The following is a 13,216-nucleotide window of genomic DNA, read 5'->3' on the forward strand; positions in this document are numbered from 1 at the left end:
GTAATGATCACTGTGTTTTGACCTCTTTTCAGGATGTTTTTTAAACCATGTTTTCTGGTTCTTCTGTAGTCTTAAGTATGTTTGATATTATTAGGTGATCTGCATAATGTTTAATCATTTTTTTCTTTATATAAACCAGTTGGTATAATTATACCTCTTTTCCTATTTAAGTTTGTATGTGTATATGTGATTCTATAGAGTAGAAAAATGCCATCAGTTTGAAATGATGGCACAATCTTAGTCACTTGGTTTAAATAAATAGAAAATTCTAAAGCCTTAAAATTAAGATAATGCTCTGGCAAACTCAAAATAAAAGCAAAAAAAAAAAAAAGGAAATTAATATAAAAGAAAGCAGGACACCAGACCTTCTAAATACAATATTTGTTGATCTTGTCTATACCATTTAATGTAGAAAAACTAATTTTCTATAATTGTGTCTATTAAAGGTGACATTAATGCTGATAGAAAAATATTCCCACATATATCTGACTTGGAAAACTTATAAAAATTGTGCTGTCTTTAAAATAAAATTTGTATGCTTTTTTTGTTGTTTACTTTACCTTTTCTTGGCAATTGAATACAATCTTCCCTCTCTTAAAAGTGGATTTGCCATGAAAATTTTAAGGGCTGTAAAGGCAGGCATTTTCCTGATTTTATATATTTAATTCTTGTGCTATAGTAATTAAAATTTCATAACTAGTTTTTAATTTAATAGTATCTGTTGATACTTTAGACAATTAAAACATTTTTTACCAGTTTTTATTTAGTGCTTCAAATGGATTATAAACTTAGTAATTTGGGGACTAATTGTATAAATTGTTAAAAATAAATGGATTTTGCAGAAGGATAGGATTAGTGAAAAGGAGCAGTAAATAATAAAATGTAATAGAAGTAGAAATGTAATTTGTTTTTAAAATAAGCTATATAGGAAAACTGATGGATTATATATTCTTATATGGTTTTAAATCAATAAAACTCAGTATTTCACACTTAATGCAATAGATGCTAAGAAAAAAATTAACCTTCAGCTAGAAATCTAAATAAAAATAGAAAATACCCTTTGCTGCAGTAGTTCAGTTGTTTAAAAATATTAAATCTGAGGCCTAGGGTGGTGGCTCAATGCCTGTAATCCCAGCACTTTGGGAGGCCGAGGTGGGAGGTCAGGAGTTCAAGACCAGCCTGACAATATGATGAAACCCCCTCTCTATTAAAAATACAAAAATTAGCCAGGCATGGTGGCGGGCGCCTGTAATCCCAGCTGCTCGGGAGGCTGAGACAGGAGAATCACTTGAACCCGGGAGGCAGAGTTTGCAGTGAGCCAAGATCATACCCTTGCACTCCAACCTAGGCAACAAGAGTGAAACTTTGTCTCAAAAAAAAAAAAAAAAATTAAATCTGATATAACTGATTTAGTGAAAAAGTAAGTCCAATCCCAAAAAGAAAAATTAATAATTATCTCTTTGGAAATAAATTATAAAATTGCTAAATTTTGTTGTAGAGTTTAGCTAATGATTAACTTTGAGAGCCTATGTATTTGGACTTGAAAGTGTTTATATTGACTGATCATATTTTTTTTAATATAGTTTATTGGTTTGGTTTCTTTGACTTTCTCATCATCTTCAACAAGTAGAGTTAGGTTTTTTGTTTCTTTGCTTTAATTTCAGTATTAACTACTGTGGTAATTTGGTAGGACTATTCTACACAATATTATTTGTCAAAATGTTTTTGTAAGTGGGGATACACAGATTCTGTGCCAATTAGAGAACTATATTTTTCAACTAGTTTGCTTTTCTGGCTTTAAACTTTGTTTCTCCTCTCTATGATAGATCTGTCCAGCTTCTTTTTTTTTTGTTTTGTTTTTTTTTTTTTTGAGACGGAGTCTCGCTCTTGTTGCCCAGGCTGGAGTGCAGTGGTGCGATTTCGGCTCACTGCAAACTCTGCCTCCCGGGTTTGCACCATTCTCCTGCCTCAGCCTCCCGAGTAGCTGGGACTACAGGCGCCTGCCAGCACGCCCGGCTAATTTTTTGTATTTTTAGTAGATACAAGGTTTCACCGTGTTAGTCAGAATGGTCTCGATCTCCTGACCTTGTGATCCGCCTGCCTCAGCCTCCCAAAGTGCTGGGATTACAGGCCTGAGCCACCGCGCCCGGCCGGATCTGTCCACCTTCTATATTCTCTTTATTGTCTTTTAGAAAGTTGAACTAAAGGCCGGGTGTAGTGGCTCATGCCTGTAATCTCGGCACTCTGGGAGGCCGAGGCGAGCTGATCACCTGAGGTCAGGAGTTCAAGACCAGCTTGACCAACATGGTGAAACCTCGTCTCTACTAAAAATACAAAATTAGCTGGGCGTGGTGGCAGGTGCCTATGATCCCAGCTACTGGGAAGGCTGAGGCGAGAGAATCACTTGAACCCGGGAGGCGGAGGTTCCAGTGAGCCGAGATCGCGCCATTGCACTCCAGCCTGGGCGACAAGAGTGAAACTCCATCTCAAAAAAAAAAGAAAGAAAGAAAGAAAGAAAATTGGACTAAAGAGAGTGGAAGAGGTTCTATGATATGAAGACTTATTAATAAAGCATTTACACACATACAAAAAATAAAGCATTTACACATTAGCTCATTTTTTGTCTTATGAACTATTTTCATTGGAATTTGGATTTGAATACATGCCATTTCAAAACCAGAAAATAATTAAAGTCAAATATTTGTAGCATCAACATGCCGAAAGATCTAGCCAGCCGAATGCATGTTTCAGCATGGGAGGAGGTAACAGAGTGAAGTAAAAAGCACTGATTTCACAGTCTGAATATTGAATCATGTCCTATCTTTGTCCCTAACTGACATTATGATCTTGATCACTTACCCTTTCTGGGCTGCAGTTTTGTGGTCTATAGATTGGTTATAATAATATCCACTATACCTACATACCAGAATCGAAGGCTCAAATAAAATCATGGTGAGAATGTTTTACAAAACTAGCACAAGCTGTGCAAATGTAGGATGTTCTTTTGCTTCTGGGATAATGAATGCTTACTTATTGCCACATAACTGTTTTTTCCATCTTCTGGCTAGTGATCGGCAGAGATGTATTTATGAAGTCTGGCAAATTATAGAAGAAAGGAAAAGGTAGATGTTGTAGGCCAGTGTTTCCAAAATAATAAATTGGTTCATGGTTAGTTTACAGTATTTTGTTAATCCCTAGAATATCCAGAGAGAATACTAAATTTAAATTTACAGTGTTTTGGTTTATTCTTAAAATGTGGTAAGAGCTTAACTTTAAGGATGTAATAGTCTATCATTATTTTACTTGTGTTTCAGTGAACAACCTACTGTAATTTTTTTCATCATTCATCTTATTAATCAGTGTCATCAGATTGGGAGATCTTTAATAAACTCTAGAAAGAACCATCTTTCCTTCTTTTCCTACTTCTCATTAATGTTTCTAAATTTGCCTTTTTACAGGACTTTGCCTCCCGGGCCAAACTGGCAGTTCAAAAACTAGTACAGAAAGTTGGATTTTTTGGAATTTTGGCCTGTGCTTCAGTAAGTGAATTGTATTAAAACAGAACTTTTACTAAGTGGTAGTGTTATATTTTGATCCATATATACTCCTGAATTAACAAAAGTGCTATCACTTTTATTGGGTATGTAATTTTGTGAATCATTCACCTTTTTTTTTTTTTTTTTTTAAGACGGAGTCTCCCTCTTGTCACCCAGGCTGGAGTGCAGTGGCATGATCTCGGCTCACTGCAACCTCCATCTCCCGGGTTCAAGCAATTCTCCTGCCTCAGCCTCCCTAGTAGCTGGGACTACAGGCATGCACCCCCACGCCTGGCTAATTTTTATATTTTTAGTAGAGGCAGGATCTCATGTTGCCCAGGCTAGTCTCAAACTCCTGGGCCCAAGTGATCCACCTGCCTCGGCCTCCCAAAGTGCTGGGATTACAGGCATGAGCCACTACACCTGGCCCATTCAACTTTTTTTTTTTTGAGACAAGAGTTTCACTTTTGTGGCCCAGGCTGGAGTGCAATGGCACAATCTCGGCTCACTGCAACCTCCACCTCCCGGGTTCAAACGATTCTCCTGCCTCAGCCTCCCAAAGTAGCTGGGATTTCAGGCGACTGCCACCACACCCAGCTAATTTTTTTGTATTTTTAGTTGAGACGGGGTTTCACCATGTTGGCCAGGCTTGTCTTGAACTCCTGACCTCAGGTGATCCACCCACCTCAGCCTCCCAAAGTACTGGGATTACAGGTGTGAGCTACTGCACCCAGCCCAATTCAACTTATTAAATGAGCTGTTTTCTGTTGAATAGGTTCACATCTTGTTTATTGGCTTTTAAGTATTTCATCATGTAGTGATGACTTCAGACCTAAATGGCTTAAATCAGTAAGAATAAAAGAGACAAAATCCATTCTTCCAATGAAGAATATACTACATTTAACCAAATTAAACTACATTTAACCAAATAAGGATGACTTCATTCTTTCCTCAAATTTATAGATAAGAAGTCTTTTTCCAAAGTTTCAAGTATTAGTTACAAGGAAGAATTTATATAAAACCTGTTTAAAGCGATGTTAGCTCAGGGCTACTCTGATTTACGTATCTTAAATCCTTTTTTTGTGTTTGTTTTTCTTTTTTTGAGACAGAGTCTCCCTCTGTCACCCAGGCTGGAGTGCAGTGGTGAGATCTTGGCTCACGGCAACCTCCACCTCCCAGGTTCAAGCGATTCTCCTGCCTCAGGCTACCCAGTAGCTGGGATTACAATCATGCACCACTACACCCAGCTAATTTTTGTATTTTTAGTAGAGACAAGGTTTCACCATGTTGGCCAGGCTGGTCTCGAACTCCTGACCTCAAGTGATCTACCCACCTCGGCCTCCCAAAGTGCTGGGATTATAGGCATAAGACACTGCGCCCAGCCTACATATCTTAAATACTTTAAATTCATTTTCATTTCAACATGAGTTGGAACCTTATGATAAAGGAAAAAAAAGTTATAACTCATAGAATTATGAGAGTCACATGAGCAAATATAACAAATAGCAGGTGTGATGCTGTGTAAATGATATTATTATATGGTTGTAAGAGATGAAATAATCCTAAAGCATTTGAATTTGGATGAGAAAAACAAAAATGAGTCATTGAATCCAAGTGTTACTAACAAAGGAATACTTGAATTCTAATTTAGTCATGTCTTTTTTAAAGACCATATGTGACAAGTATTTTTTAAATAACTAGGCTTTTCTTTCAAAGTTCAAAAATGAAATTATATAAATTAATTGGCTTATTAATGGTTCAGCCAACAGCCACAAGGTCAGAGTACTTTCATAGGAGAAGAAGGGATGAAGTGCTTAAAAACAGCTTGTGGCTTCTTTGCATTTTTACATGAAATGTCTTTTAGCATTCTTAAAATGTGGGAATGTTTGGAAAAGGTATTTGTTGTGAATTACTTCTTTGTCTGGGACTGAGTATTCAAAACATCTGAATCTGTGTGATCTCATATTTCCACACTTGATCTTCTTTATAAATTGTGTCACATAGCCCTCAGACTTGGTCTCTCGTAAAATAAAATACAAATTATTAATATTTTATGTTGAGAATAACAGCACATCCACCCATAAATGTATTTGAGAATTTATTAAAATATTTGCTAATGATATGAGTGCTTTCCAGATAATATTCACATTTCAAGCTAAAGATTTTAGAACCCTAACTGCTGAAACAATCTTAAGGCTCTTTCTTCACTCATACCTCACCTTAGAAAACAGCCACCAAATATCCAGGAATCAACTGAACGGGATTAAATTCCTGCAGGTCCACTTACTTTATCCAGTTCTCATGTGATGGGCACACACACAAACACACACACAGTGCCTTAGCCATGAGTAATATAAGCAAAAGGACACCTTGGTTTGCTGTGAGCAGATTGAACACCTAAGGTGAATATGAGACCCAGCTTCTAGACACATTAGGATGTTTGCCTAACCTCCTTTTGAACAATCCAGTAGTGATCAAGGAACCCATATATTGCTTTGCAGTGTAAGCAGGCTGAAAGCAGAATACCACATATCAATGGGTGATAAAATTAAATTGTTCTTTGGATTATAATATGGAAGTCCTTCTTTTTCTCTCTATAGATTCCAAATCCTTTATTTGATCTGGCTGGAATAACGTGTGGACACTTTCTGGTACCTTTTTGGACCTTCTTTGGTGCAACCCTAATTGGAAAAGCAATAATAAAAATGCATATCCAGGTAATTATACCCCCTGATTCACTGCCTAATGATGATGAACCCATTACAAGACAATGAAACATGCTCATTCCTAAGTGAATTATTTAGTTATTCTTTCTGCTTTTTTGGTTGGTAGCTTACTTAGGTAATACAGCATAGAATGTCATTTGGAATTAGTGATCTCCTTGTTTTCTTTCTTTTCTTCTTTCTTCTTCCCTCCTTCCCTTTCTTCCTTCTTTCCTTCCTTTCTCTCTTTCTTTCTTTATTTTTTGTCCTGTGAAACTATTTATCCAGGACTTTCACCAAACAAAAATAGTGTTTGTGTGCAGAAAGATGCACATCATTTTTATATACACAGCCCAAAAAATGTAGTTTTTTGTTTGTTTTGTTTTGTTTTACCAACCACAAGCTGAGAGAATATTGCCATTCACTAATTCTTACTTTCTTTCACATACTCTATATATAGAGAGTGTGTAAAGCATTTCCTCCCATGTTACCAATATCCTTTACCGAAAAACAGCCAGATGTTAGTGTGGGAGGAGAATGGGGAAGAAGAGGGTCTCTGAAGAGGCGAGGAGATGTGGGTTGTGGTCAGAGAAGTGAGAATCTGCTAGTCCTCAAAGCCACTCTTAACAAAATCTTTAGGATGGAGGGTGTGTGCATGTGTATGTGTGTGTGCACACATATATGAATAGAGAGGAGAGAAAAGGTTAACAATTTAAACGAAGGGAAAATGGATATGTGCTTCTAGAACTGTGATATGAATTACTTCCTTCTAAGGGCAGATCTCAATAGAATAAAATAAAAATTAACCTGGAAAGAATTTGTTTTAAATCAGTATGGTTTGTAACAAAGAACGTTATTAACCAAAAGAAAAGAAAGAACAACCAAGCGTGGTGGCTCACGCCTGTAATCCCAGCACTTTGGGAGGCTGAAGTGGGCAGATCATGAGGTCAGGAGATCGAGACCATCCTGGCCAACATGGTGAAACCCTGTCTCTACTGAAAACGCAAAAATTAGCTGGGCGTGGTGGCGCACGCTTGTAATCCCAGCTACTTGGGAGGCTGACGCAGGAGAATCTCTTGAACCTGGGAGGTGGAGGTTGCAGTGAGCCAAGATCACGCCACTGCACTCCAGCCTGGCAACAGAGCAAGACTCTGTCTCAAAAAAAGAAAGGAAAGAACAGTGAAGTTCTCTGCCCTTGTATGATTCCATGATAATTACAAGTGTGTCTATCCCCAAAGTTTCTATGTTAATACCTCTCTACTTCCAGTTCTTAGAAGGGAAGAATGAAACAGGAAAACTTCGGCTGCTTCTACTTATCCAGTTTGTAATCTTAGATTTTGGCATTTGGGTCAAGTTTATTGCGTCTGTCCTCTGTTTTCCTGCCATAATCACTCAGAATTTCATGATGTTTTTCCTACTTCAAAGAATATATTTCCTCCCATTTAAATTAAGTATTTTGTTCAATCAACGAACACAGGTTTTTTAATATTACAGTGCTAGTTACTATGGTTAAGATTTAATACTGGCCAGATGCAGTGGCTCACACCTGTAATCCCAGCACTTTGGGAGGCCGAGGCGGGTGGATCACCTGAGGTCGGAAGTTCCAGACCAGCCTGACCAACATGGAGAAACCCTGTCTCTACTAAAAATACAAAATTAGCCGAGTGTGGTGGCGCATGCCTGTAATCCCAGCTACTCAGGAGCCTGAGGCAGGAGAATCACTTGAACCTGAGAGGTGGAGGTTGCGGTGAGCCGAGATCGTGCCATTGCACTCCAGCCTGGGCAACAAGAGTTTGTCTCAAAAAAAAAAAAAAAAAAAAGATTTAATACCATACAGGATTTTTTCAAATAACAAAATATGGTGAATAATAAATTATTTTCAATGTATCTGAAAATAGGTTTTTCTTTAATCTTTAGAGTTGTTTCTAGAAGAGAGCTGTCATTTAGCTTCTTGCAGTCCTTAATACCTAAGGAAAAATAACAGATTATTTTATTTCATAACAAGAACTTCTCTAGTAATCCATAAGTTTTATGTGTCCTGCTTTATACCTCTTGAATGCAGTGCCTTTCTATAAATTATAGTAAAACGTATTATGCCATAAGTACCCTATCTGTAGTGGTAAGATATGCAACTTACCAGACCTTTCATTTCAGAAAGATTTAAAACTAGTATATATTTAAACATACTCACATTTTTTCAATTTATGATGATTGATTGATTGATTGATTGATTGATTTTTGAGACGGAGTCTCTCTCTGTCACCCAGGCTAGAGTGTGGTGGCATGATTTCAGCTCACTGCAACCTCCGCCTCCCAGGTTCAAACGATTCTTTTGTTTCAGCCTCCAGAGTAAGTGGGACTACAGGCGCATGCCACCACACCCAGCTAATTCTGTATTTTTAGTAGAGATAGGGTTCACCATATTGGCCAGGCTGGTCTCGAACTCCTGACCTCATGATCCGCCCGCCTTGGCCTCCCAAAGTGCTGGGATTACAGGCGTGATCCACTGCGCCTGGCCGATGAGTGATTTTTTTATGGAACTTCACACTTTAAAGCACTTATCTATATGATTTAATTCTTATAATCCTGGGATAGAGGAATTACTATACCCATTTTGTAATTCTCAGAGGTAGGGAGGTTAATAAGTAATAGTTGCTTAAGAGAGTAAGTAACAGCTGGAATTTGAACCCAAGTCTTTTGACTTCAAGTTCAGTGTTCTTTCCATTCTTTTGCATTGCCTTCTTAACTTTAATGTATTGATATGATTAAGGAAACTGAATTGTTTAATGCCTGCTATTGATCAGGACCTGTGCGAGGTAATTTGCAGTAGTTATCTCATGGCAGACAATCTTGAGAGGTCGTTATTAACCACATTTCATAGATGAGGGAACTGTGTTAGAGAAGGTAAAATACTTGCCTAAGGCCCTAGAATCCAACCAAGCTCTGTAAAGATAAAGCTCTTTCCCTGTATCTATGTGGAAGCAAAAAAGAAAAAGAAAGCTAAAATCCATTTATGTTTCTGAAAGGAAAGAATCTGAGTTCCTTCACTGAACTAAGACCGTGGGATATGTTTGCTGTGTTCCATCGTATCATAGTGACATGCTTTGTAAAGGCATGTCACTTGATGTACATCCAGATGTAGCTTAGGGTAACAAACATTTCTCATTCTATGGGTAAACAATATTAGTAATATAAACATTTTAACCATTCTGAAATAATAGTGGGAAAGCCACACACACACCGATTTTTTTCTACCCTAATAGTAAACCTGTCTCCTTGTCTGCTTTTCTTTCTTCCCTTTTTCCTCAGCTTAAAATTAGACAGCCTTCTTTAATAAATATTGCTATTTTTATTGATGTCTTCCTCTTAACCTTCCCCTAAAAGATTCAAATCAATCTACCTATAATGTTAGATCAGATTTCCCCTTCCACTGCACAGAGTCAAGTACTCTGTCTGTAGAAGTATCCTTAGATAGGAAAAGGCATGAGAAGAGTATCTTTTTAGAAAAAATTTTTTAAGAAGTTGTATCCTTAGAGACATTACCTTTGTCCCAAATAATTAAGAAAAGCAACATACTCATTCATGTTATTTCATGTACCATTTAACTTACTTATTGTACCCTTAAAATACATCACTGTTCTTTATTATCTCTCTACCTTCACACTCACCAGCACACACACAGTATTATAAACTCCCAGGAGGGCAGAGATTTTTGTCTGTTGGTTCACTGATGTATTATAATGCCTAGAATAGCATCCAGGAGATAGTAGGCACTCAATATTTAATAACTGAATCTGTCTTAAGATTCTTCTTTCTGGCCAGGTGCGGTGGCTCACGCCTGTAATCCCAGCACTTTGGGAGGCCGAGGCAGGTGGATCACAAGGTCAGGAGATCGAGACCATCCTGGCTAACACAGTGAAACCCCGTCTCTACTAAAAAAATACAAAAAAATTAGCTGGGCATGGTGGCGGGCGCCTGTAGTCCCAGCTACTCAGGAGGCTGAGGCAGGAGAATGGCGTGAACCAGGAGGCGGAGGTTGCAGTGAGCCCAGATTGAGCCACTGCATTCCAGCCTGGGCAACAGAGCAAGACTCCGTCTCAAAAAAAAAAAAAACAAAGATTCTTCTTTCCAATGAAGGACTTATTTTACAGATGGTTCCATCTTTGTTCATTCTAGCACAATTAGTTTCTCCCTCCCATGTCTTTTTTCCTCCTCCTCTACCCTTTCCTTTGTTTCTTCTATGCATGTGGTTAAGAGGGCTCTTCCGTGGTCTGTGCCTTTTATTTATTTTGTAGAATTCCCACTCAGACCTCCAGCCTGAAAGACTAAGACATATGTTCTTAAATGTGTGACACATTTTTTGTCTAACCCAGAACAGTGACTTTTCAAGCTGCTACATACAAAAAGAAAATCTTGTTTTGCTGTTTTGCATTGAAATTGTGCAATTATTTAGGCATTGGCTTATTTTGATTGTTAAGAAATGATAGTAGGGAAAGTTCATGGTGATGAAATCACTGGAAGGCAAGAACTACTAGCTCTGTTGATTAATAAAAGATTTATAGCTCTAAATAACTGGTTTTTGGTATAGACTCCCTGCTTTTCTTCACAAATTATCTGTGATAATAGCCTTGCTAGCTTCATAATATTCACATACCAATTGTATACCTTTGCCTTATTAGTCTTCTTGCCAGAAATAATGTACGTTAGTCTAACCTGTCCAGGTTCCTGAGATTCATAGTGAGTGGATAAAAAGAAGACTACTGTTGGCTGGGCACAGTGGCTCACGCCTGTAATCCCAGCACTTTGGGAGGCTGAGGTGGGCAGATCACGAGGTCAGGAGATCGAGACCATCCTGGCTAACACAGTGAAACCCCATCTCTACTAAAAATACAAAAAATTAGCCGGGCGTGGTGGCGGGCGCCTGTAGTCCCAGCACTTTGGGAGGCTGAGGCAGGTGGATCACCAGGTCAGGAGTTCGAGACCATCCTGGCCTCCTGGCCAGCATGGTGAAACCCCATCTCTACAAAAAACACAAAAATTTGCTAGGCGTGGTGTCGTGCGCCTGTAATACCAGCTACTTGAGAGGCTGAGGTAGGAGAATGGCTTGACCCTGGGAGGCAGAGGTTGTAGTGAGCCAAGATGGCGCCACTGCACTCCAGCCTGGGCAACAGAAGGAGACTCCGTCTCAAAAAAAAAAAAAAAAAAAGAAAAAAGAAAGAAAAAAAAAGGGCCGGGCGCAATGGCTCATGCCTGTAATCCCAGCACTTTGGGAGGCTGAGGCAGATGGATCACTTGAGATCAGGAGTTCAAGACCAGCCTGACCAACATGGAGAAACACCGTCTCTACTAAAAATACAAAAAAAAAAATTAGCTGGGCATGGTAGCGCATCCCTGTAATCCCAGGTACTTTGGGAGGCTGAGGCAGGAGAATCGCTTGAACCTGGGAGGCGGAGGTTGTGGTGAGTTGAGATCACGCCATGGCACTCCAGCCTGGGCAATAAGAGTGAAACTCAGTCTCAAAAAAAAAAAAAAAAAAAAGAATACAAAGCTGATAACATTTGAGTTAAATGTTATCTTTTATTTTATTTTATTTTTGATATGGAGTCTCCTCACTCTGTCATCAGGCTGGAGTGCAGTGGTGCGATCTTGGCTCACTGCCACCTCCGCCTCCTGGGTTCAAGCAATTCTCCTGCCTCAGCCTCCCAAGTAGCTGGGACTACAGGCACAGGTCACCACCCCCAGCTAATTTTTGTATTTTTAGTAGAGACGGGGTTTCACCATGTTGGACAGGATGGAAATGTTATATTTTATTTTTAAAGAAATTTAAAAATTGCAATTAGGGGCACAATCTTACCTCTTTATACTATTACCAGAATTGTGAATTTATGTTGGTTTTTTGATGACTAAATAATTTATTTTAACTGGTGTTTTCTTTACAGAAAATTTTTGTTATAATAACATTCAGCAAGCACATAGTGGAGCAAATGGTGGCTTTCATTGGGTAAGTAATTCTTCAAGGACTAATATTAATATAATTACTCTTTAAATGGGAGTAAATGTGTACAAGACTGAATTGAAATAGAATTTTTGACATAGTTCTTTATTTTTTGAGGAGCAAAAATAACTTGCTGTTATTAGTAAATGAAGAATACTTTCTTGTTCTATAGTAGGGAAAGATAAAGCTTACATTATCCCTGTTTAATTGTAAACCAAACATCTATCAAGTCATATAATTCTGGGTTTAAAAGAAGCTTTGGGGTTTGAATCTGTAGCCCCACCAAAGAAATAAGAAATTGTCTTTATATAAAAGATATGTGTATATCATTGCAGTTTAATGGTGCTTTAGTACAATGCTGTGATTTTTGACCAAACTAGATGCCAGATACACAGCTGCATTTAATGTAAATATAAATCTTACATAAAATTTTAGTGTTTTATACAAAACCTAGCCGGCCGTGGTGGCGGGCACCTATAGTCCCAGCTGCTCAGGAGGCTGAGGCAGGAGAATCGCTTGAACCTGGGAGGCAGAGGTTGCAGTGAGCCAAGATCATGCCATTGCACTCCAGCCTGGGTGACAGAGCAAGACTCCATCTCAAAAAAAAGAAAATTTAGTATTTAATTAAGTAAGTCATGTTAGATGGCATAATATTAACAAAATTTGTCAGGTCTCTATTACTTCACTAGAGAAAAATTAGGTTATTTTAAAAGGCTAAACTGGCCAGGCACGGTGGCTGATGCCTGTAATCCCAGCACTTTGGGAGGCCAGGGCAGGCGGATTGCCTGAGGTTGGGAGAAACCCCATCTCTACTAAAAATACAAAATTAGCCGGGCGTGGTGGCACATGCCTGTAATCCCAGCTACTAGGGAGGCGGAGGTTGCGGTGAGCTGAGATTGCGTCATTGCGCTCCAGCCTGGGCAAGAAGACCAAAACTCCGTCCCCCAAAAAAAAATTAATTAAAATAAACTGCAATAAAACCA

At 38.5% G+C, this 13,216-nt stretch overlaps 1 protein-coding gene across 1 annotated transcript in view; it reads left to right on the plus strand.

Moving 5' to 3' along the window:
* The window catches only part of VMP1 (vacuole membrane protein 1), a 133,878-nt gene that overhangs the window by 97,445 nt on the left and 23,217 nt on the right, over positions 1–13,216 (plus strand). Inside the window, exons 8-10 of the mRNA XM_034942599.3 lie at positions 3,459–3,539; positions 6,137–6,253; positions 12,178–12,239. Coding sequence (XP_034798490.1) covers positions 3,459–3,539; positions 6,137–6,253; positions 12,178–12,239 — 260 coding nt within the window. The remainder of the gene's footprint in view (positions 1–3,458; positions 3,540–6,136; positions 6,254–12,177; positions 12,240–13,216) is intronic.

This window comes from Pan paniscus, chromosome 19 (genome assembly GCF_029289425.2).
Source record: "Pan paniscus chromosome 19, NHGRI_mPanPan1-v2.0_pri, whole genome shotgun sequence".
NCBI lineage: Eukaryota > Metazoa > Chordata > Mammalia > Primates > Hominidae > Pan > Pan paniscus.